The sequence below is a fragment of the Pogona vitticeps genome, chromosome 14 (assembly GCF_051106095.1).
Source record: "Pogona vitticeps strain Pit_001003342236 chromosome 14, PviZW2.1, whole genome shotgun sequence".
NCBI lineage: Eukaryota > Metazoa > Chordata > Lepidosauria > Squamata > Agamidae > Pogona > Pogona vitticeps.
Window position 1 is genome coordinate 16,361,345 of NC_135796.1, and position 25,825 is coordinate 16,387,169.

The following is a 25,825-nucleotide window of genomic DNA, read 5'->3' on the forward strand; positions in this document are numbered from 1 at the left end:
AATGTAGGTGTCACCTTTCCCAGTGCCAAGAACATGAAATCTCAAGATGTTTTGATGAACTCCTTGGACTTCCTCCGGCGTTCAGACCTTTCGTTCTCCTTTGTTAATGAACTCATGCCAAGCCCTTTCAAAGTCAGTTGAGAAGGTGAATTTCAGGGTCTGGTGAAAAACAGAGCTGTCTTTTTCAGACTGAATAACAGGACAGCCCTAACATTTTTCCTGTGCCCTCTGAAATTCTCACTAGCCTTGTTGAACCGACACACAGACACACACACACACACACACACACACACACACACACACACACACAAAGTTGGGCTGATAATTTAAAAATGAAACGATTGGCTATCTTGCAAGTTTAAACAAGAAGTCCACCAAAGGTGTGCGAGGGTTACCTGTCAGGTCACAAATGTACCTGTGAAAAGAGCTAATTAGCAGAAGGAAAGGTGGTCTTCTCAAAGCAGGAGAGAATCTGAAAGGCTCTAGAAGTTTCAGCAGTTTATTTAATCCATTCACCATCCTTCTCTTAACTTTTTTTAATTCCCCAAGGATCACCAACATTGCAACTTTCCCTTATGTTATTGTTTGCTTGGGGAGCATTACATCCGGCCTTGAGGATGATTGGGAAAGCTGGGGCAAGGAAAGGTGGATTCCCAGGTGTTACCCAAGTAGGATTCCATCAGTCAGTGATAAAGGAAGATGGGAATCACAATGGAACAAAATCTGGAGATCCATACATTCCTTTCTGAATTGAGATGGTGGAATGGAAGTAACAATCAACAAAGGAGTCTTCTCTTTGGCCACAATCTAACAATGGCCAGACTTCTATGGGTGAGTTGAATAAATCTACGCCCTAAAGATAGATCTACACACACACACAGACCCCCACAGAACTATCTTTAGACCTAAGGATGGGCAGAAAAAAATGCTGGTAACAGACCGTTGCTCGTATCCCTCATCATATTCCAGCCTCAGAGATTTCTATTTCCAGTGTTCTCTCTCTTTAAAAAGAACAGATTCAAGCTTTTCCTGGAACCAACTCAAAAGGTAGCTAATCAGACTAAGAAGCACAGTTGAAGACCCCAATGAGCCTGAACCTAACCCAAAAAGTCCACTCTGAAGTTCTCAAGAACTTGTGCAGCCACCTTACCTTGATGACGTCTTCATCAGCGGATTTACATTCGGTAGAGCCAGAAACATCTCTCACAGATCCGTCCTCTTCGACAGCTACTACTTTTACGGGGACAGACACCGGCTTCCCGGTCAGAATGGCCGTATTAAGGACCTCTGTGTCCTACAGTATCACACAAGAGAGAGAGAAAAGGGAGTTACTGTTATATCCGCACCAAATTCTGGCCAAAGGTAACTCATTATAACTGAAGATTCATCAGGATGGTCTTTGATTTCACTGAGTACTACAGCCACCCAATTGACAAATATCAGGCAACAATACTCCATGGAAACCTCTCTAAATCTATCGGTCTGAGACCCTGGTCCTTCTGGGTGGAAAATGTTTGCTCAGCCATAGACTGAAAGTCCACTTACGCAACACAGTTATAACAGTTTGATTCAGGGGAGTGCCTCCAATTTTGCAGAAATGATGCATCCCTTTCCAGTTTTAGCCTGAACTTTGAAGGCACTACCCAAGGTACCGAACCCTTTCCCTAGAACCAGCTCAGGACATCAGATCGCTCCTCGAGAATTCAAGTTAAAAGCTGAGCGAATAAATAATCCCCACGAAATCCAAGTGGTTAACCTCCACTGGTTTAATAGCACATTGACTGCCATGTTCCCACCTTGCAGAACATTTGATTAGGCTCACAGAATAGAAGGGCATAAAATTCGAAGGATTTTTCCAAACCAACAATAGCAGGAGTCAATAAGATGAAACTAGAGATGGCCACAAATTGCTGATTTGGTGGTTTGTGGAGGTTCATTCGTCTGTCCAACAGGTATTTTCCAAGTTGAGCCCCACCTCCTCTGGCAGGCACCCACTCAGAGCCACAGCCCCACCTTCCTCGCCCTGCCTCCTCTGGGCACCGCCCTTGAGTGGGCATCTGCTAGAGGAGGCAGGGTTCAGAATCATGGAAGACCTGTTGGACCAAGGACGAGACTGTGGTTCGTGCCCATCTCTAGATGAAACCATCAGTTAAAAGTGGTATTTGAAATAGCTCCAGGCGGTCACATCCATTTGGATCCTTACATCTAAAAACCTCAGGCTTGAATCTGTTGTATACATCGGGCCATAAGACTCTGTCTTGCCTTCACAATATGCCTTAAAAAAATCAAGTCTCCCTAAGCAACCCTTTTGATAAACTGACTTCTTTCTGCACAAACAAAATGGTGTTGCGAGCATTCGCTTCCCTAGATCGGCTGTGGAACCCTTGAAAGTGACAGCCCAAATGCTAATTTTAAAAAAAATCCCTTTTTTCCCTCCTTCTTCCTTATCAAGAAAGCTCACCTGGCGATATTTGAGAGCCCACTGAGCCATAAACATCTCCTCGTCAACACATTTGCAGATGCAACACCCAAATGAATCCCTTAACATAAAATTCATCAGCAAGCCACCGTGGCTATCATTTTGGAAGAGTTCCCTAATGACTGATGCTCAAAATGGGGGTGGGCAACATGCATCCCCCCGAGCTGGTGGTACCCATCCTCAGGGACTAAAATGCAGCCTCCAGGATTCATGAGGGCTCCCAGCCTCTCGCGTCATCATCTAGGTTGGGAACATGTTCCCTTCGGACTACAGGAATGGAGGACATCTGGAACTCCAGACACTGAAGACCACAACACCAGTCATCCTTAAACTCTATCCCGGTTAGGGCTGGAAGGAGCTGCATTGCAACTGCATCCAACGGGCCACAGATTCCATCCTCTTGGAGTCTGCAAAAACTGCTAAGACCCATCCTGGGCGAACAGGAAAGAGTAGCTTTGAAACCACACAAACCAACCGACCAAGACCAAGGTGTTAATTCCATGGATGTGACGGCCGCGTTCTACATATTTGAATCCTGCCATGAAAGAACCGGGTGCATCTTTAAAAACCCTCCCGCTTTGGATGAGTGAATTTGTCCGGCATGAAAAGGCTAAATCAAAAAACCCTCCATTGATTTTCCAATACCCGATGTTGGTGGCAGATATTCAATAGCCTTTTTTAACACGGAGAAGCAGTGATGGGGACCTGGAAGCTGAGTCACGGCAACTGGACTTATTAGGTGTAAAATGTTTCCCTACTCGTCCAAGTCGCTTCTTCAGTCTGGATGGGTTGCCGTGACTCACCTTCCAGATAACCTCACCTGGATGACTGAGAATCTTCACGGACGTGATGGGGACCATTTCACCTGCTTCATTGGTGCCTGGTGTATAAACATCAGAAACTTGGCCAAGTGGGGGGGGGACCCCTGCAGACTTCACTAGCGTTATCAGAGAAGATCACAGCTCCATGGTAGACCCATGCTGAAAGTTCTAGGTTCAATCCCCTGTTGTTGTAGTTCTGTGTCAATAAGGTATGCCCAACCATTGGCAACCCTAAGAGGGTTTTCAAGGTAAGTGAGATATTTAAGGAGTGCCACTCCCCCACCTCCATGGCCAAGCAGGGACTTGAACCCAGGTCTCCTGAGTCCAAGTCTAATGCTCGATGCACTACACTGCCCTGGTTTTCAATCCTTTGCATCACCAGTTGAAACAGGGGTAGGTAGGGCATGTGAGAAAGCCCTGTCTGAATGCCAGGCTCACTCCCTACCAGTCAGAGCACACATTATTGAGCACAATGAGGTCGGGGCAATTCCATCTGGATACTTGGGGCAATCACCCCATCATAAGCTATTCCCAGCTAGTCCACTCTTGCCTGATGGAGGTCCAGAGCCCAGCCTATGTTGCCTTCCTGATAAGTATGCCAGTGAATGTTTGCTGACCAACCTACACTTGGGCATGTATGGGCACTGAAACCTGCTTTTGCCCCAGGCCTTCTGTTTCTGCCTGGCTTCACCCACCTCTGCTGTGGCTAACCCCACACCAAGGACAACCCAACCCTTCTAGATGAATGGAGTAACAGGATAACCAACTAAGTGTGCCCAGCTACAATTCTTCATTATGGAATACGGAACTTTCTGCCCCCTTACCAGTCTGTGGTCCTGCCGGCTAGGGGTAAATGGGTGTTGTAGTTGAAAGAAGCCCCTTCCCCAAGCTCTGATCCTGTCACCTATGTTCAACTGTCTGTAAGTGTTGCAAGAAGTGTGGCTGCTTTGTGATTACCGTTAGAAGGCTATTCACTAAAAGCCCCTAAAAGCATGTCTTGCATTCCCCTGCCATCCCATAACCCACATGCTGCCATTCCTCTGCTGGAACATGTGGTTTAGGCTTTGATTTCCAATGGACTGGAACATCTGGTTAAAAGCAGCCGATAAACAGAGGATATGCTCCGAAAATTGAAAGGAGAGGGAGGGGGAAAAGAAGAAGGCTACAGGCTGGAAAATGAGATTCTGTAGCCCTCCACTCCAGATGACATAAACCAGATGCTTGATGTTTCCCCCCCCCCAAACCCGGTGATTACGTTCAACAATGGTGAGGGGGTTTATATCATCCCAGCTGTCACCCACTGCAGAAGGACAGCTCAGGATTCCATTTTTTAAAACCTAGCCAGGTTTTTTTTTTTTAAATCATTGTTCTGATTATGAAGGTTATAAACCACGGATCATTAGAAAGATAATCACCACAAGGAAGCTGGATTTGCATTTCTATGAAACACAAGTAAACTCCGGAGAGATTCGAGTGAATCAAGCATCCCGAGAACATGACATTTGTCTGACGGAGGGGTGGCTGGAAGAGAAAGAGAAAACTGAGAAGCAAGAGAAAAAATGGGATTTATGGAAGAGGAAGCAATAAGTATTAAGGACCTAAGAGTAAATATGAATTTGTGGTGACAGGCAGGTGACTCTTTGTTGTCAGCTAGAAGGCTGCATGTATGACAGACGGTAGCTGTAGCATAAAGATGGCCCCAGAGATGGGGGAGAAATTTATCCTGTTTATGTTGTAATGCAACCCCAGCTGATCAATTTGTCCTAAAACCATACAGACCCCAAAAACCCACTGTTCAGGATTTTGCCTTGCCCAAATATTGTTGTGCTGTTCTCCAGTTCTAAAAAAAAAGAATATCTGTGAAAGATCCACGTATGAAAGTGTGCGTACTAAAGGAAAGCAGAATCTACATTCCTAGCATTTCAGGGAGGCAGGGTTCCGGATATGTAAGGAAGGGCAGCTACTCCTTCTATTTTTTTAGGAAATGGATTCAAAACACAGGCATAACACTGAGCATCAGGATGATGCTGAATGGAGAAAAACTGGCATATGACTAAAATAAGCTACAAAGATAGAGAACCCCAACCACACAATGGTGGGTAGGGTCTCTTCCAGCCTACTTGCTGACAAACGGCTGAAATCCTGGTAAGTCGCAACTAGAGTAGGCCCATTGAATCAATGAAATTTATGGAGGAGCTGACTCACCTAAGCCTCACTCATCCAATGATCTACTCTATGCTAAGCAACAGGATTTCAGCCAATGATAGCCTTCTGGAACACAAGGAAGACCTGTGAAACCAGATCTAAAGACATTGTGAAGACTGTTAAAAATTGTGCTAAATCATCATCATCACCTTAGAACTGCAGAGCTGGAAGGGATCGCATGGCTCATGGAATCCAGCCCCTATCAAGGAGGCATAGCGGGGAACTGAACTCCCAACCTCTGGCTCCACAGCTAGATATCTAAACCACTGAGCTATCCAGATGTTCAAGACAGTAGATGATATTTGATGGAGAAATCAGCACCAGATTTAATGAGTTGTTCAGGGATATTGGCCAATATTCAAACTTTCAGAGCAATCCGAGGAGGTGCTGGTTGTGTGGTTGGTTGCTCTTGACCAGCACCTTGCCAGATCATTGTGGCAGCTTCCACGGTTGGAGGTCTATGCATGCATAAATATTGATCAGGACACTTATGTCCCCCAGCAAAACCAACAGCTGCAAGAGAGGTTGCCTCTGTAGGTCCCTGCTACATGAATTCCATATCTGACAGCCAACCACAAAATGACTGCAGAGGAAATATGGGCATGTCCTTCTCAGAGGAAAAAGATTCCCTGTTCCAAATCTGCAGAGAGCCTATGGTATGCTGGGGAAAAGATTGAGGAGAACTGACATCCAGCAGCCTGGCAGTGAGAAGCTACAAGGATCGGAGGGTTGACAACAAAGGGACATTTAGACACAACTAGTTCCACTCAGATGCTTCAGGACCCTGGATAGCTCCCCAGGAGATGCAGCATGGTGACAAACTGTGAAGCACGCTTGAACCTATATGACCGGATAGCTGGGTTCTGCAAAGACAAGATGAGATAATTTAGGTGATATTGCCTCTGCAGCCTTCTTGTGCAGCAACAGAAGCTGTGTGCAATCCAAGGTCTATTTGCTGAACCAAAGAATCCAGTACAATCCAGCACGACAGCTTTCTCCATCTCATGGAGGTTGCTATGTTAGGAGCGAAGAGAACTCCTACCTACCTACCTTCCCAAAGGAGGTTTCCCGTTTCCTTTTACAAAATAAAATTAGACTTCCATGTGTACAGATTCTATATGGCATTTGCAGGTGAGAAGCAAAATTCCTGTCTAGATGGAACATATAAGGGAAACTAGAATAGTATTTGGCAATAGTATTTAATATGCAAGTGTTCACAATCACTACTAATATTTACCCAAAAAATGCAATATTTTGAAAGTAGACTTGAAACGTTAAATATAGTGGACAGAATCTTCAGTGGATTTATACTAGCATGCATATACGTTACCACTGCAAATTGTCATTTGCCTTCCTAGTGGTATGTCAAGTCGTAAGACTGGCAAATGACTAGGAATGTGAGCGGTAACTCATTAACGTGTCACATTTCACCAACGTATGCAATTACAATTATTTGTAAGGTAAATCATGGCAGAATTCTGGCCTTTACGTTCAAAATATACTTCAGATGCAACAGTTGGATTACAGAGATGTGTTGTTCTAGACAACTTCCTTTTTTAAGAGGAAGCTAAGCTGAACTTAGGCCATGAAGCCTGGCCATCAGGCTATTCAGCTAGGCCTTTCTCCAGGCGAGTGAAATTTTGGTGTCTGTAGCAATACGTTTGTCAGGTACAACTCCAAGGAATGAGAATTCTGGAAGCTGACATCTTAAAAAAAAATTAGAACAGCACATCTCTATTGGCTTATCCTCCTATTAACATAGAAGTCATGATTTTAACTGTTAAAATGTTAAACCTAATGCATTGTTCCCAAGCTCTGGGAAGGCTCTGCATGTATGAACTCTACCTGCATTTCAGAACCACAGATTTTAGCACTGAAGGTTTATAGCCCCAGGGGAAGGTTTAAAATCATAGTAATCTTGTTTCAATACTCACAGGGCATTCTATTTTAAGTACAGAGCACATCCTGAACATGAAATTCTCGCCAATCAAGTGGGAGCAGACAATGCATGTTGTAGCCTCCATTTCTGCATAACAATTACCTCAGTGTTTACTCCTGATTGTTTCTCTGAACTTGACTGCATTAGCACTTCAGCCAGGCTCTTCTTAATTACAACTGTAACCTGCTAATAGCGTTTCTTTGTTGTCTCGAAGAATCTCCTTCTTATTCAGCCTTGGCTAAATTAAAATTTAATACAACATCAGGTCGCAACAGAACTAGGAAACAAATGACAGCTATTTAATTATAACCTAAAGCTGATTAGATGGCAACGCCAAGAGGAATACTCTGGAGGAAGACTCAGAAATGACAGAAATGTGCAGTAGGGAGTAATGGCTTTATTTCATCCCTGTGGCATCCAGAGATGAGTCTCCCGTCAAAAGGTAGAGATGGTCAATTGAGGGCCAAAGGCCAACCAAAGGATTCTTGAAAATCCTGTTCAAATTGTGATTGCCTCTACCCATGGACCATTAACACACTGGAAGTACCAGCCAAGAGTGGGGATTACCAGCAGCAACTAAATGGGACATTAACAAAGCTACTCTATTAAATCAGGGAGTGTGGCGCAAAGCCCAAGTAATTAGGGTTTATAAAGTGCTACTGCATGAGGCACAGTCTCTGTTTGAGCCACACGGGCAAGCCAGTGGACAGAAATCGCTGGGTGCAAAAGCAAACCATGTCAGATGTCTTGATACCTAGTCCATAGTAGTCTAGATTGATATGGAGCTCAGTTGAAGAACATATGTGCTGAATGCAGAAGGCCCCAGATCTAATGCCCACCATCAACAAGTCAGAAAGAATCCAGTGCTATTCAGTGTGGAAAAGACAGAGCCTAGTGGAGCAATGATCTGAGGCAGGACAAAATTAATCTCTGTGTTCTGTGGTTTATGATATATTACAACAAAATGTATTATGAAACTGGATAAATAGGATTTTTGGATTTTCCAGACTACAGATGCATAATTCTCCATGCTTGGAATTCTACCTGCCTAGCAGACCTCTTACAATCACCTAAACATGATACAACTGGAAGGCTCTGAGACTTAGCTAGGCCTCGTTCCACCCAGCCTTCCTGTTCCTGCCCCAGTGCTAGCTGGGAGCTTTCTTTCTGAGCAGGAAGCGTGGGTGGAGCTAGGCCTAGCTAAGTCCTTCCAGTTGAGGCCTTTCTCCCAGGTGAGTGACACTGATATGTTTGCAAGCTGTCCGTAAGGCAGATAGACTTCCCAGAATGGTGAATTATGACATCTGTAGCCCAGGAAGAAAAAAAACAAGTTTTGAGTAGAGTTTTGAGACGACATACTGCACAGACATGAGGATTTTCTTTCACATCCTACTCAGAAGGGATAACTCTACTGTTCAAACATGGCAATTGTCTTAAACCTCATAAAAGGAGAGTTGAAGCGCGGACAAGAAGCATGAATATGAATAGATGGGGTCCATTGTTACATACAGCACTGATGTTACCTGTCTGTCATGGGTTTGGAGGGAAAGTTCCATCCTATGGGGAGTGGAAGGCGGGACATCAGGAGGAGGGGCTGTACTGTATATATAGGTGATGCGTGTGTGGAGAAGTTTAGACGCTGAGAGGAGACGAAGCAGCAGCTGGGAAGAAGAAGCTGGTGTGGGAGTCTGTGTGTCAGACAGGGTACTACTGTGTGTCAGAAGTACCAACCTGATAGGTTCAGGTGTCTGAATGGTTAGCCAGAACTGATAGGTTCAGGGTCTGTGCTTCAAGTTAAGGGTTCTGTGTGAACCAAACTGTGTGTATGTATGAGTGAAACTAAGCCACGTTACTATATCTTATTCACCTGATCGTTTTATTTTCCCTGTGTGTTGTTTTAAATAAACCTTATTCTTTTATTTGTTGAAAATCCATCCCTGGTCTGTGTGACTTCTTATAGGGAATGGTTGGTGGCAGCTTAGTTAACGTGTGGCAGATCCCAGTAGGTCTGGGTTTGTCACATCCATCACTGTTACCTTTCTTGAATCTTCTTGAGAAAGCTGAGTAACCAATACTAGATCTAGAGATGGACACAAACCATCAATACACGCTGGTCCATTTATCAGCCTAACAGGTTTTCAGTGCTTCAAAGCCCTGCCTCCTCCACTAACTGCCCACTCGGAGGCAGCGACCAGAGGAGGCAGAGCAGGGAATTTATTTTATTTATTTATTGCATTTATATGCCGCCCATCTAGACATGGTCACTGACTCCAAGTGGGTGCCCACCGAAGAAGGCGGGGCTTTGAAGTGCTGAAGCCTCTTTGGCTGATAAACGAGCCAGCACGAACTGCCAAACCAGTCGTTTGTGTCCATCTCTACTAATAGAACCATAAGTTAGGATGAACTTACCGGCATACAGTGATATTATTAGTAAGCAGAACAAAGCAAGTGGATAAACGGAAACTTTCAAAACATGCAGCCCAAGTGCATGGCGACGTCTTAAAATTCAGACAACAGAGGAGGCTGACTGGTGTGCATTCATTTCCCCGACCAGCACCCTCTATTTTTTAAAAAAAAATCAAATAATGTACTGCCCCCGTTTCACTCCTCCAGCATCTAGATCAAAGACCAAGGCATGGTACATCTTTTAAGCAAGATTAATATCTAAATTAGTTGCCGTGCCAAAATGATTACAATCCACAGTAATTTCTCTAACGCACTCTCTCCTCCTGCCTATATGATGTTTTCCAGGATTCAAATGCATATTAATGAATGTATAACAACAGCAATGGGAAAGCAGTGTTTATTTTCTGTCACTCTGACTGCGTTGAGTTAGATCTTTTTGTTTACTTGTTTTGTCTTTCGGTCTTTGGGTTGGGTTTTTTTTAATTTTTAAATTGTCTCTTTGGCCTCTTCTGCTCAGACAGCTTACTTTGGAGGACTGCCAAGGCGACATTTTGAAAGGTTGGAACTTCCGCCGCCAATAGCCAGGATATTTCTAAATGAGATTCTGAATTTATTAAACACGAAGAAAATCACCAAACAATGGAGAAAGTGCGGCTGGTTTTAACTGCAGTGCATTAGCTGTGGATATTGCAGATATGACGACGAGCCATGATCTTGGCAACAGCGTGTTGTTCCTGTTTGGGTTTTTACAATCCTGTATGCTGCCTGTAATAGGTGTGGCCAGGCGGTACCTTTCCAGGCTCAAGTGAGTGTCAATCGATCCAGAACTAACCAATCATTCCTTCCCGCCTCTGAATTCAAAGATAGCCCCACCTCTCTGCTCTGTGTTCTTTTCCCTCCCCGTTTCTCAGTTGGTATCCAGCGGTAGTTGTTTGTTTGCTGTTGATCTGTTCACAACTGTAAGTAATGCATTTTATTAGAGAGAGAGACAGCAAGCAATCGAGTGAGCAAGGGGAACCCTACTGAAGGGTTACAGGTGGAAAATGTTCTTCTATTGCTTTTTGCCATGTGTTTGACCAGGAAGAAGGATCAGAAATCTTATTTTTCTCCTGGAGGCTATATTTTGTACCATATGTTAATTGCTCCTACGCTGCCGCTAAATCATCTTCCTTATCTAAATGTTGGCTTTCCCCTGGAATAATATTAAATGGGTTCTGCAAGTTTCTACCGAGGCGGAAAAGAGAAGGAAGCGCAATGACCCTCTCACTCACTCTCTCCCCATCTCCGTGTGATTTAATATTAATTTCCCTCTCGCAGGATAAAGTTCTTTCCTACCTGGCAATCCCGAGGGAATCCCAGTGGGAAGTCAAGTTGTTCCGCAGGTAAAGGCAACCTGGTGCAGCGATGACCTTTAACTCCGAAATGATCGCCCGCAGCACTTTTGACTGTCCCATCTGTCAAAATGGATCTCACTCCTTAATGAGTTACAATCCGAGGGAAGTTAATATGCAAAGAAACCAGCTGGCGAGGAGGAGTATAAAGGTTAGATAGAGGGGCAGAACCGCCGAAACGGGCAATTTGTGCCGGTTCGTACTTTGTCCGAAAAGGCGTTCGGCACTCCCAAACCCTGCATCCTTCATCATCCACCCACTTAGAGACACTGTCCCGAGGAGGCAGGCCAGGGAAACCTCTGAATAGGTGCCTGCTAGACATGGGGAGGGGGGAGCAGGGGATGACAAGCACCAAACACTTTGGAGGCCTGCCAAGAAGCAAGAGCTACAAGCAGTCATAGTCACAACAGCCAAGAACTATAAGAAACAAAAGCAAAATGGAAAGAAGCTGGAGGTTAAGGTAACCCAACAGTGCCGCATTGCCGGAGAAGCATGGGAAGCGAAACCCTTGCAGGTCAACTGTTTCGAAGCCCAGGGCAGCAAAATCTCTTCGGTGCAGGAAGATGACTCTACAGTGTCCGCGCTGAGCAGCCACCGAATCTCATTCATAAATATTGAGCTGATGGCCATCGTGCAGACAAGGCTGTCTGTGCGATGGCCATCAGCTCAATCTTTATGAACGAGCATGCTGTCTCCTCACTTGAGGGTGCTCCTGTGCATCCCCATCATCTTCTCTCAGGCGTTCTCAGATGCCAGAGACGGGGCAATAGACAACACATGAATTCCACAGCAATTGAACTGTCGGAGGCTGGGGAGAAGGCTTGTTGTTACGGAGAGACTACGGGAGAGCCAGAAGTGGTCCTTCTGCTTCATCATGCCCTATGTGCCAACTTGCGACAGAAATGCCTGGAAGGGCCGGTAGTTCTAAGTTCACCCCACAGGTGAGCAACATATAGCCATCCACATGTTGCAGGACCACAAATCCCATCCTCCTGACCTTTGGGCATACAGGATTCTGTGTCAGAATCCAAGAGCATCTGGAGGGTCACCTTTTGCCCACATGCACACACACACACACAGAGAACCTAAAACCAAACACTCCTTTTTTGGGGGCAGAAGACAACATGGTGCCGAAAGAGGACTGTAGATTTCTCTGGTTTATGTTGTGCCACAAAGGACCCCCACCCCATTGGCGTCCCCATTTCCAAATGAAGTCTCAGCGAGCTTGCGTAACGATGTCAAAAGAAATTAAGCAGGCACCCGACAGGGACAGAGAATAAAATGAGGTAAAAACAGGAGGGCAGCCATGATGATTCTTCTCCCACACGGTCAACAATGGGAAGAAAAACAACTTTTAAACAGCCGGAGTTTTTGCTTTCCTAAAGTAGCAATTTTTCTACGCATCAAGGCAGAGGGCATACCTCCTGCCGGAGAGACGACGGACCAAGGGGAGTTAATCTGCTTCCAAAAAAATCTATTTTTACCATCCGTTTTATCTGCTGGCAATTTACTGTCACAGCTTCTCTCTCTGTCTCCCCTGGTACCTGCTATTTCCTTTTTAGAGGCCATTTTTACTGTGTCCAAATGTTCGGCGCGAAGAGTTCAATTCTACTTTTACTTCAGTTGTGTGTGTGTGTGTGTGTGTTTTAAGGGTATTAAGTTGGCTACCTGTGTGTTCTGAAAAGGTAGGAACAGCTTGTAAATTGCTGTGTCCCGAGACAACAGGTGCTAGATGGCCCTGGTCAACTTGGCCTTAAGATGAACCTCTGTACCACAGAATGGTAAAATATCCGATGTCTCGCTGATTTTTGCAAGGACTTTAGAGGGGACCCAGGAAATTACTGGGCAGTTAGTTATAATCGCAGTTCCAGGTACATGGGCAGAAAGGATTTTTAAAGACAGTTAAGCATACCGAAGGACAAGCATTGCCCAAGACAAATCAGCATGGCTTCAGCGAAGGTTAAGCCCTGTTCCTCTAACTTTTTAGAAACATTAATAGACTTGCTGGTAAAACTGATCTGTCATACTTGGACTGTCAGCAGATGTTTGACAAAGTGCCTTACCAGTCAGAGGACAACAGCCAGTGCCATCCTATGGATTCTGAGCTAGTTAAAGAACAGAAAGCAGAGAGCGGCTTTAAATGGACAACATGATGGCAGTGGTCAGGTGGGATTAAATATCTGTATTGGGATCTATAATGACCTAAGATTAAAGATCAAGGTGCCCATGTTTGCTGATGATACCGAGTTGTTTGGAGGGATAAAAATACGAAAGGATTCCAACAGATCTCTCTAAACTTGCAAAATAGGCAATAGATTCCTTTTAGGAGAAGGTGACACTCAATAGGGCAACAGCAAAGACTCCTTCAAGCAACAGCCAATGGTATGAAGTGGAGCTGGGGAGCCTTTCAGCATGATCTCATGGGGTGTGTTTGCTAGTGTAAGATATTAGCTGGGAGAGAGAAAGAGAGGGGGAAAGGGGCTATAGATTTTGGAGTGTTTACATTTTGGAGTGTTTAAATCTGGACAAGATAACCCCTGATATATCTTCCATAATCCAAGACATCCATTCTTCGTCATTTGAGCAATTACATTAATCGTGTCACATGCTCAGTTAACTTTATTGCCGTTGTTGTCCATGAGCCAAGAACAGACGATGGGTGATGTTTTTAAAGGGGGTGGATAAGTCCCCCTCCTCTTCAGAAGAAAAACCCCAAAAGGTGATAAATGAATATGTAATTAGGGACATTAACCTCAGGCAGCTGTTTCGACATACTGAAGCGGAGTTTCTCTGCCAGACCAATATGTTGAAACAGCTGCTCTTATGTTTTCAGATAATTGTATTTGGAAACTTAATGATTCAGAAGGTGACTGTTCTAGGAATTTAGGGAAGGAAACACATTTCTAGTCCTCAGCTGAAAGCCTCAGACTATTTCTGTCCACCTAGTGCAGGGGCAGCTGATTTGAAGGGACGGTAAATCCACTCCGGGCTTTTGTCTGAACTTTACAAGAGCTATCCAAAGTGCTGAATCTCTTATTGGGAGCTTCAACTGAACTGTATTTCCAATATAGGTTACAGTTCCTGTAAAGTTCCTATCAGAGACTGGTGTGGACTCTCCCTCTTTCTCACAAAGGCAATGTCACCAGCTCTCCTTCGCTTACTATAGCGATAGTCATCCAGTAAAGTAATGCTCAATTATTACTGTAAAAATCTCAGGGAGGGGGAGATTTAGCTGCTAACCAATTTTTGGTGTGTTTTCTACAATGAGAAATACAGTAACATTGATGACAGGACGTTAATCTGTCCCTTTACTTGCTACTCACTAATGACGAGGAAAGCATAGCTTGTAAAACAAGACATGCTTTTCTAATATAGTAGTGTTTACAAACAGTGTGTTCCAAAATCAAGGAGGAATTTTAAAGGACTATTGAAAAAACTACAGGGGAGAAAATGAAGAGAAAAGCATTAGGACTAGAGGTTAATCCTCCATGCATGCTCTTCCAAACATGAGTCTGAGACCCGGTCTTGGGGGGGGGGGGGGGGGAATAGCTGGTGAGAAGAATAAAGGGGGAAATCTGCTGAGGGGAACAAGGAGAAATGGAGAATATAGATTTTTTTAAAAAAAATTCTTGGACATCAAATTCATAATTCTCCATTCTGAAAGTTCTACCTGACAGACAAGACACATAACAGACAACTAAATGTGGCTCAACTGGGAGAAAAGCCTAAACAGGAAGGCTTGGGGGCTTAACTGGAAGCTCCCAAACTTCCACTTCCTGCCCCAGTGGTAGCTGGGAGCTCACATCCTGAACAGGAAGCTAGACAGAGCTAGGCCTAGCTAGGCCTCAACGACTTCCTGTTTAGGCCTATCCTTTAGGTGTCTGTAAGATGTCTGCCTATCAGGTAGAATTCCCGGAATGGAGAATTGTAGCATTTGTAATCCAACAAATCCAAACCTTCTCCCCCCCACCCCAGTTGGAGAATGGTGGCTCCACTTTCACAGGGGCAGTGAATCCTGCCCAGGTTTGAGTCTGAACTTCGCTCCTTGAAAGTTCAGACTGAAAACCAAAGCAATGTTCCCTGCCCCTCTGCCTTCCCTTCAAAGAAGAGTTAAGGAGTCCTCTATATCTGTTATTTCTCACCTACAAATTATGCCCACTCAACACTGTTTAGACATTTCAAAACTAGGTCCACCATCTCAAATGGGGGCCACATTCACAAATCCTTGAAACTCAATAAATAAAAATATAGGGGAGGGACCATCAAGCCATTGCAATGTTTTACAACTGAATATAACAACAACATAAAATCTGTGTGTGGTTCATCTGAATCACATCCCATCATCATTGGACCCTCAAGGACACCCATGAGATTGACAAGGGGGTGATGAGAAGGACAGCCTCTTCCCGTACCATGACAGTGAATTTCCAAGCGCCCTGCATCCTTTTTCTCCTCACTATTTTTGTGTGAAAAGGCAACGAGTTCCAGAGAGGCAATTTTCAGGCCCCTCTGACTCGTACTGCTAATCCACTCCCAACATCTCCTGTTCCATCCTCTGACAGGCCTTCCAATGACAAATTCATTAAAGCCTATTATTGCGCATTTTGCAGGCAACCGAACCCTGCTGCCGAAAGGTATTACGGCATTTACAGTCTTAATTACACAAGATTTGGCACCACCTGTCAGAGAGCATCTTCAGCACCTTTCTAAACAAACCAACACCAAGGATAGACTCCGTGTATGTATGCTCATATAGTCGTAGTGAAAACCAGAGCAAAAATATAGTAGGAATAGCAATTATTTATCTACTAACTCATGGCCCATCAAGTTCAACAGGGGGCAGAGGGAACAGATGGAATGTTCCAGTACATTACCCAAGTAATGGGTCTTTCTCCTTTCTCCTGCCAGGTCCATTGTCTTGAGTGTACCCTTTCCTCAAACTTTAGCCTGTATTCTGTTCACCTAACACTGAACATGGCCTCCTTGAAGACAAAGACACAGAAGAGAGAACTTAGTCCAGATGAGACTGGGAGAAAAGCAATCCTTCATAAAAGTGTCAAGAACACGCCTTCTTCAGATACACTGGACGATGCCTCTGGCTGTGATCACCTAGAAGACGCAGCTACCTGTCTAGAGATGGGCATGATCGGATGGACTACCTGATGTTGTGGGCCAAATGTGGACCTCTTGAGGTCCCAAGGCTGCCCTGTAGTGTTTTGCAAGCAGAGACACCCTTTCCTCCATGATTTTTGTGATGGTACCACCGGTTTTGTGTAGCTTCCTTCTTCCCGTTGTAAAAGGCTGAAACCCATCCTCTAAGGCTTAGCTGAGAGCCAGTGTAGTATGGTATGGAAGCTCAGTTGAGATGGCCATGGGAAGCTACTCCTTGAAATGTCATATTCCTTAAAAACCCTGTTAGGATTGCTGTAAGGCAGAGACGACCGCACGAGAAACAACAATAAACCTTCGTAAGTGGCACTGAGAGTTTTGAGATTAAAATATGTTGATTTGCGAGAGGACCGAGTTCTAAGCGATGGATTTCTTAAATTGCTAATTTCAACAGGCAACGGAGAACCATCTTGGCTTAATGCTGGTTAAGCTCATGGATGAGGGCCTTACCTATTCATCTCCCCCCTTCTCATGGTGCCCATACACCCCTCTTCGCACATGGCACACTACCAGGCTTACCAGCAAAACGGCAGAAGGAGGGACCCCAAAATGCCAACAAATGGTACACAGAATTCACCCTTTGTTGATCCGGCAACACCGTTCTGCCAAAACAAGCCCTGATGGATGTGCAGGTAGCTGATTTCTCAAGCACTTTATAAATATTAATGGCATTGATAGGGCCTCTTGAGATTTCTCATGTCACGTTGCTCTTAGAAAAACACTCGGAGAGCAAGCCTGGTCAGGTGGCGTCGGTTGTTTTTCCCCAGCTGGCGATTCCAAGATCAGCTTCAGAAGGTGACCCTCCCCTCAACGTCTCTCAACTTCTCTTCACTCCCCTCTCCACCAAAAAAAACCCATACAAATACATGACGGGGCTAGGCGAGGACTTGAAAAGCAAAATCCGGGTGGCAGCTTTTTAGTGCTTCTTAAACCTGAATTGTTGCTCAAGGTACAGATCCGTCGCCTCCACCTGTTTATGACAAAGGGAGGGGATTTGGGCTGGCTGGATAGTTCCAGGAGCTGGGTATCTGGCCATGGAGTCCGAGGTTGGGAATTTGATTCCTCAGTGTGCCTCCTGGGAGAAAAAGCCAGACTGTGCGGCCCTAACCCTGACTCTTGGGCAAGCTGCACAGTCTAAGAGTGCCCTCAGAAGAAGGGAATGGCAAATCACTTCTCTCTAGGAAGCCCTGAGAAAGGTCACCGTAACTCATCATTGACTTGATGCTGAAATTCGGCATTGACTTGATGCCGCAATTCAGAACTGACTTCACTCCATCATTCAGAATTGACTTGGTGCCGCATAATTATTTCATTAGCTGAGCTTGAGTCCTTCAGATCATTTGGCATTCAATTCCCGTCCACCTCGCTCTGTATGGATGAGGAATTTGGTAAGCATTCTTCACTTCCCCATTCCTCTCTAGCAGATCCATTACATACTCGGCCAGGAGGACGTGGATAATCTCTGGTGACTTCTGTCCAAATATGCTTAAAGTTATGTACTCAGCTATTTCTCTTGGCCTCCCCCTTCCCGACTCTCACGCTTGAGTTATAGAGCTCAGCATCTTTTAAGGGCCATTTTTCCTGTGTGTTCTTGTCAGCATTTTAGCCTTCAGGCAACTTGGGAATGCCATTATTCAACCTCCGATTTAGAAAACTTTACTGGAGTATAAATATGGCTGTCTGTGGGTTGTAAGTGATTCACTACATTAATTAACCATTCGACGAGAGAAAGATTACACTCTTCAGGGAGAAAGCAGGTGGTCTGAAGCCCCAGGTGAAAGGCTTGTAGCATAACGCAAGAGCAGGAGGCAAAAAATTCCTGGCTCGAGAGGCTGGCAAAGAAAGAGGTGCTAAAGCAAATGAGCAAAGAGCAAGATATCATGCAGTCATGATCTTACGACGGCTGGTCTTCCGACCTTGCAGCACAGAGGCTTCTGCGGTTTAACGCACAGTGCCACCACATCCCTACGGCAGATCCTAAACAGGGGAATAGTTTACCTTTTTTACCTTAATTTTACCAGCCAAATTTCAGTCCACTAGCTTCAAGGAGCCCTTGAACATTGGCATTTTAAAACAAGGTCAACACGATTCGGTCCCCTTTATGCAGATCTGAGTCTACGCTTTCAACCCAGAACCGAGTATGGCCTTCAATCCTGACCTCATGCAAAAGAGTCTGAATGAGGCCAATTCAGTCAGCACATCTCCCCTATCAGAGTCATCCTGAAAAGAGAGGGGGGAAAGACAGAAAAAGAAAATAAGCTTTTGTCGCTCCTAAACATATGGTATTTTACAATGTTCCTTGTGTGCTACCGGCTCCGGCAACTCGCTGATCTGTCCTGAACACATCTCGTTGGGTAATTACATGGTAATGACGCCATTTCTCCTCAATCTTCTCGGTTCCTGAATGATTCATGTTCTGCTTTGCCGAGCTTCTAAAAAAACCCCAATTTTGAAGCTCTTTCCCCAAATTCCACAATAATGGAATTATTACGGGGGCAGGATGAACCTTGAAAGCTGAAAACCAAGAGGGATTTTCAGCTGCCAAGGTTCATCCTTTCTCCCCAACCCCTTTTCCTTACCCGGTAGTTTCAGACTGGATAGTTCAGGATTGATTTAATGATTTTAAGGGGGTGGGAGTGTGAAAAAACAGCTTGCTAAACGCAAGGGGGTGCGTTGTCATTGCAGTCAATGGAATAATTGCTAGGATGGGAAATTGAGATCGCCGTCAGAATTGATCACACATGGGGCCCCATACCGGAGAATATCGAAAAAGCACTTAGTGCGAAAAGAATGGGTGTCTGTGTGTCTTTCACTGTGGCAGCCCAATTGTCGCTATTAACTCTCAGGCTCCCAATTCTTTTGTCATTCTACCGCTATTGTGGACCTCTTGTCATCACACTCCAGCTAGAGAAGATGTCACCCCAGGAAGATGCGCAGCTCCTTGAGAAAGAAGATTCCTTCTGGTCTCAATACAAATCTCGGAACGGCACAGCTGGAAGGGATCCTGTAGGTCATCAAGTCCACCCCCGTCAAGGAGGTATCGTGGGGAATCAAACTCCCGACCTCTGGTTCCACAGTCGAATGCCAAAACCGCTGAGCTATCCAGCAGTTCTGCACCAACCGCTTTACATATTTCATTCTTGAAGTGACAACAAAACCTTCTGAAAAGTTTCTCCCCGCTGGGAGGCATCAGAAGAGGTTTTTGTGCTTTTTCCATGTGTTGGGAGGGGAACTGCATACAAGCTTTTTTTGTGTGCAAAAACCGCATCATTTGCCCAAGTTCGTTTCGCACATAAGATAAGGTTTTATGCAAAATCCACTTCTCTTTTTTTAACAAATGCTGTTGGTGAAGAAAAAGGGAGCTGGTCTTTTTCTATACAAGAGGAGAAAAAAAAATTACTGAACAGCTATTTTACTTTAATTTGGAGAATCTGGTTGTGTCCGGACACCCGTTTTCCATCAAGGGTGAGAAAATATGTGAGTCTTCTGCCCCCATGAAGGCTGGTGAATCCAGGTTTTGCTCCTCGTGTCTCAACTTTTTGGGAAGAGAGTCCAGCACCTCAGCCTGCTCCCATAAAGTTCAGATCAAAACCCCGAGCAGATTCCCCTCCACGTGGACATCGGAGCCACCGGTCCGCAAAATTTAGCCTGTCTGAGGACAGAATCCACTCACGTCTTGGCCACGTTTTATCCAGGGCACCCTCTTGTTCTTTGCCTCGGGTGGCAACATGTCTTGAGTCAGCCCTGTGATTCAGTCTTTTGATGGACTATGGATTTGAGGTGGAGATCTGTCAACCTTTCCGGGGCTGCATCTGACTGTTACAAATACAAACTGCAGCCATTGTCCCAACACAGCACGGACAGCCGCCTGCCAGCTGCTCGGAAACCATTTCCTGGCACATCCCACTCCGGCACCAGACGAAAACGTCAGTCGCTCCACTCCTAGGGAACCCATTTTCCCCTGCCAGCCAAAAAAGAAAAGAAAAGTCTCCAATAATTGATGCTTTCAACATCTGGTGGGCAGATTAACCTGGGTGGCTAACCGTCCAGAAACGGAAAGGCGATTCATTTTTACGGAGACAAATAAAATAACCAAGCAAAGGGAGGGGTGAGATGTCAGGAACAATTTCAGGAAAAATTCTTCTCTGTGTGTGTTAACTGGCAAGGAAACCGCTGGCTATATTGTGCGCTATGGATTATTACTTAGCCAAAAGGACTTGCCTTTCAGCATCTCAGGGAAGATAATTAAATGTGTAGATAATAAACCCAATTTTCCAACCTAGGAGCTGATAAGCATGCCGGGTCTCTCCTTCCCTATTGATATACGAGTTCAGAACTCATTGTCCTCTTCAGAACTCTATTATTCCTGAATAGGAAACCGGGGGACCGTATCGTGCGGCATCAGTCAATGAGTCTACAGGGTGTTTGTTACAGCCTTGTTTGTAGGGGGCTGTGGCACACGCGTTCCTCCCCCCCACCATCCTGATTGGCGAGAAGTTCTCCTCTCCTTGGGATGCACTTTGGGAAATCGCAAGCTCCTGCAACTTGGAGCAGGCTGGATAGCACAGCGAGTTAGGTCTCTGGCTGCGGAGTCTGAGGTTGGGAGTTCGATTCCCCCCACTGGGCCTTCTGGAGGAATGAGCCCGCCTATGTAGCCTTGGGCAAGCAGCACAGTTCCAGGGTGCCCCCTAGAGGAAGGGAATGGTTAACCACTTCTGAGCATTCTCTGCTTGGGAAACCTTGAAAAGGGTCACCATAAGTCAGAATTGATCTGACGGCATGTGATTTTTACTATATTATTTGGATCTTGATGGCTCACCCAAGATCTTTTTTTTTTAACAGTGGTTGCAAAGATGCCTTTGAACATGGGATGGGCAACATGTACTCTTCAAGTGGTGTTGGCCATGGCATCGTTCTTTGCCATCAGCTAGTCCAGCTAAGGAACATGAAAGCCAGATGGCGCTCACTACTCAAACAAGCTACATATGGAGAGGAAACTAGCCCCTGAGCTCTGATCCTTCCCCTCCTCTTTCTAAGCTAAGACTAATCATCACATTTTGGCCCATAAGGAACTTTACAAGGTATAGTTGAAGTGCTTTGGCACAGAAGCCTTACTGGAATCTGGAAATGCCACACAATCTGAACACACCGATCCACACAAATAATACAACTTGGAAGTAACTGGTGAAGTGTAACTAGTTATGTAACTAGACTGGTGAGTGATGTAAGAAATAATTACGATCTAAGTTTTCTACCATGTCAAGTGATACCTGTTCTTTGAGAGTTATACAAAAGACAAGACTGAACTACACAGCCCCAGGGCGCCCACCCCCAAAGGAAGGTAATGGTAAAGCACTTCAGAGTATTCTCTACCTGGAAAACCCTGAGAAGGGTTGCCATAAGTCAGGATTTATATATATAATCATTAATTACCTAATTACTTTCAGGAATTATTTTTGAGAGCATTTTAAAGGCATTTTGGAAGCATATCTTCAGGCTTTTTGCCATTCTCTTATAAATACCACAGAGAAAAGGAAATATTCTTCTTTTCTACCTATTTTTCCTCTATTAATATTTCCAAACTGCACTATCAAAATTGGCCACTAGAGGGAATGAGAGAGTATTGCCCAGGATTCTTCTTGCCAGGGACAAGGATGAGGCATTGTGTTAATAAAATGCAATGAATGCCTTAACATGATCAGCCCAACAAAAGCAAGAACACAAGAAGTTCCTTTTAAAATGTCATGGTCCAAAGCTGCACAAGTCTGAAGTCTGCTCCTGCTAGCGCTTTATTAGCCTTGTTTCCCAACACAGCTTTGTTACACTTCCCTTTTACAATTCTAACTGCCAGACTTGCAACCATCCACAGTGCACTGTTCAAATCGAGAGGACCTGATCTGGAGTAAGCCTTTTTTTAAAAGTTGATGATACATAAGACACACTATCCCCGTGGGCTTCCCCAAACAAAAGTGGCTGAAAGAACATTATCTATCTGAACCATGAAAATCAAACCCTCGGCAATCCAGATAGTTTCCAAGCAACCGGGAACGAACTTCACCCGTGTGAAGAACAAGAAATTCTAGACATCTGTATTCTCCTCTCCTCTTCTCCTTTTATCTTTTTTCTTTTTTTCTGGATGATTGTTTTCTCAAGATGGATCCAGCAAATGCAAAAGGAAAAACCGTCATGGAAATAATAAGAATGTATTGCTTTCTGCTGCCACCCGAAGCAAGGGGGAGCCAACATAGATGCTCTTAATGGGATAAAGGATGCTACCAGGAACAGCCAGAGCTCAATGGCTTTAATACAGAAAGTAGGTTTGCATAAGTACCATCGTAAGGTTCATGAGGTCTGATACATGACAGACTCCATTTCTGGAACCTTCCTATCTTATCTGGCTCCAGCCAGTAAATCTCCACATTCGAGCGTAAATGAAAATGACCCTCAAGCATGGAATCGGCAAGTCAGAAACATTCCATTCCCCAAGATTCCCCATTCCATGTTAAAGAAGAACCCAAAACCTCAGGGGTGGAGCTGTGTGATGTCATGGATGTGTCCCAGTGACGTCATAAGGTGGGGGTCAGAAAATGCTGTGTGTTTGGTTATGTGGGGGGAGAAGACTGACAGACAGGCAGACAGACAGATGGTTCAAAGATCCTATGATGAATTTAATGACTAATGTGTGAATCTCAGCATCAGCACCAGAGCATGTTAGATAATAATAAAGACAAGTGTGTCTCTGAGCATATCCAGATGGCATGTCCTGAAGTCATGAGAATAAGCCCTAAAATCTACAGTCACCCTCTTGGCTAGGCTCCAGTCATAGGAGAATGGATCCCAATCTTGAGTCTCACAGCCCAAATCTGAGAGCGGGTGACTCCTTTCCTTTTTTCTGGTGGAACATGCAAAACCTCTAAGAGACCAATAGGTAAGGTGCAAAACAAACAGCAGAGAAGGCGTTGAGAAAGCAGCTTGGAGAGAAATCACATTATTTAATGCCTAGTTCTGTGGCGAAATGCAGAACAAAAACAGAAGCCTGCATATAGAAAAATAGGACTGGAGGCAAAGGTTGAGTTAGAGTAGATCTGATCTTCCTGACCTGCTAGCTTTCTCTTTACAAGATGTGTTAGAATGGGTGAGCCACCAGAAATGGCCTTTCTACCTGGACTCTGAAGTGCCCAGGGGTATCCTACCATCTCATTATGCTGCGTACAGTTGTCCTGCCATCTCATTATGCTGCGTACAGTGGAAATTGATGGCTCCGGTGTTAGTGGGGCAATCAATCCACTCCAGATTTTGATCTGTACTATCCAACATAGCAAACATATTTGGAGAATAAAGTTCAGCACCTTGGACACCTCCTGTAAAATCAAAACAAAACCAGGGGCAGGTTCACCACCCTGCCATCATCATAGCCTTCCATTGGCTGAATGTGAGCCCCATCCTCTCAGCTGCCTACTTCATTTTTTTTTATTTCCGCTACATGAATATCACCCTCAGCATTCAACCACGGAGCAATCCCGCCTAGAAACGCCACCAAGGAGAAGAATTTCCTCAAGCTAGGAATCACAAAGGCCACCCTTTGGGTCCCTATGAAAAGTTAGTGCCACCCAACGCTTATCACACAAGGACAGTTCTCCAAAATGCTTTTAACAGACCCTCCCTTTTGTCCCTTTCTTGGAGATAAGCTATACTCCAAAGCACAAGATGTGATTTACAGCTATAAAATATTATCCTTGCTGTGTCACTATCTGATATAAGGTGCTAATGCTTAATGTGAATACAGGTTGAGTAGAAATCTGCCCACAGTATGAATCTTTGAGGCATGTTGTTTGGGGTTCATGTTGTCTGGTTTCGTTCTCCTAATGGGTTCCCACCCATTTTTCCTCATTCCAGCAGGCACTTCTAATCTGGACTGAAAACCCAGCATAAGGCCAGTGAGTTAACCTTCCTCACCCCATAACACTTCTCCAATTAACCCTCCTCTTTCCCAAAATCCTGCTTGTCCATTCAGGAAAACACACGTGCTCTTCGAAACCCCACATTTCTACAGCCCGATACCTAAACCACGTAATCTGAGAACTGCAAAATTGGAAGGGATCCTATAGATCATCAAGTCCAGCCTTTGCCAAGCAGGCACAGTGGGGAATTCAACTCCCGGCCTCTGGGGCAGGCTGAGATCAAAACCACCCAGCAAACTGGACTCAATTTGAACAAGAAACCCACATTCCCACATTGCCATTATCGTACGCAGACCACCGCTTGAGGAAAAAAAACTGGGTTTGACCAGCCCGATCTTTCTTTGGCCCTCTACTACTTTTGACAGGTCAGCATCCACAATCAACCACACCAGGCCTTCACATGGGGGGTGTCCACCATTTTTCCCCAAAAGCTTGAAAGGACTTCTGGTTTTGATTTTAAGAGCACTGGCAAGCTTGGGTAACAAGTCATTTTATATGGAAATGACAGTCTCTGGCAATGGAGAAACACGTTAAAAAAAAAGATCAGTGCTCTATGGAGCCATAGATCATCCATGTGGCTGCTTGAGCCTCTATCGCTCTCTTTGTCAACCCCCCACCCTGTGCGACACTGTACTTTCTGTTCATGCAGTGGCGTCATTTTCCTCTGCTTCTGCAGGTCTCCATACAAATGATGATTCAGAGATCCCCTGCCTTGAACACGTTGGTCACATCGCCATGGTTGGAAAGTCTTCCTTTCTTTCCAAGGATCTGAGCACTGACCGTATTTTTTTTTCAAAGCCACACGATTTTGTTTCCGAAAAGAACGCAAACTCTTCTGAAACCATGGCATTTGGCATTTCCTGAAGCTGAATGCTGTGAACCTATGATTTAGCACTAAAAAAAAAAATGCTTGAGGTCCGGGGGAAAGCGTTTCCTCCCCTCAACACAAAAACACACCCAATGGTTTTCTTGTTTGCTTTACCGAGATTCCAGCACGAGCCGGCTAATTAATTTCAACAAAAATGCCATAACTAATTGCAGCGTATCACCACAGCATGGATGCCAAGAGATCCCATTAGCACAATGGAGAGCGACAATTCCCAAAGAGCTGTTACCGTACCCTGGGCCCATAATCCCCAAACAGAGCAAAAACACTTACACAATAGGCTCTAATGGTTTCCAAGGAGCTGTTACTGTACACTGGGTAAATAAAATCTCATTGAAATGTATTTTGCACATTTAAAACCACCCTGCCGCAGATGCAAATGAGCAAAGAGTAAGCGTTGCCTGGAACACACACAACTAAGAATTCTTAAGGCTCAGTTGAATACGCCTGCCACTTCTCAAGAATGTTCCTTTGTAAGCCAAAACAAAATTCCATATTTATTTATTTTTAAAACAGTCATAGCTTCACATACATTACATGCTCATTTAGAGCATTTTCTCCTGCACTG

General features: G+C 44.7%; 1 protein-coding gene across 1 annotated transcript in view; it reads right to left on the reverse strand.

The window, feature by feature from the left end:
* The window catches only part of LOC110076608 (transmembrane protein 132B), a 190,261-nt gene that overhangs the window by 35,212 nt on the left and 129,224 nt on the right, over positions 1 to 25,825 (reverse strand). The window contains exon 5 of the mRNA XM_078381732.1: positions 1,151 to 1,294. Within this exon, the coding sequence (XP_078237858.1) occupies positions 1,151 to 1,294 (144 nt within the window). The remainder of the gene's footprint in view (positions 1 to 1,150; positions 1,295 to 25,825) is intronic.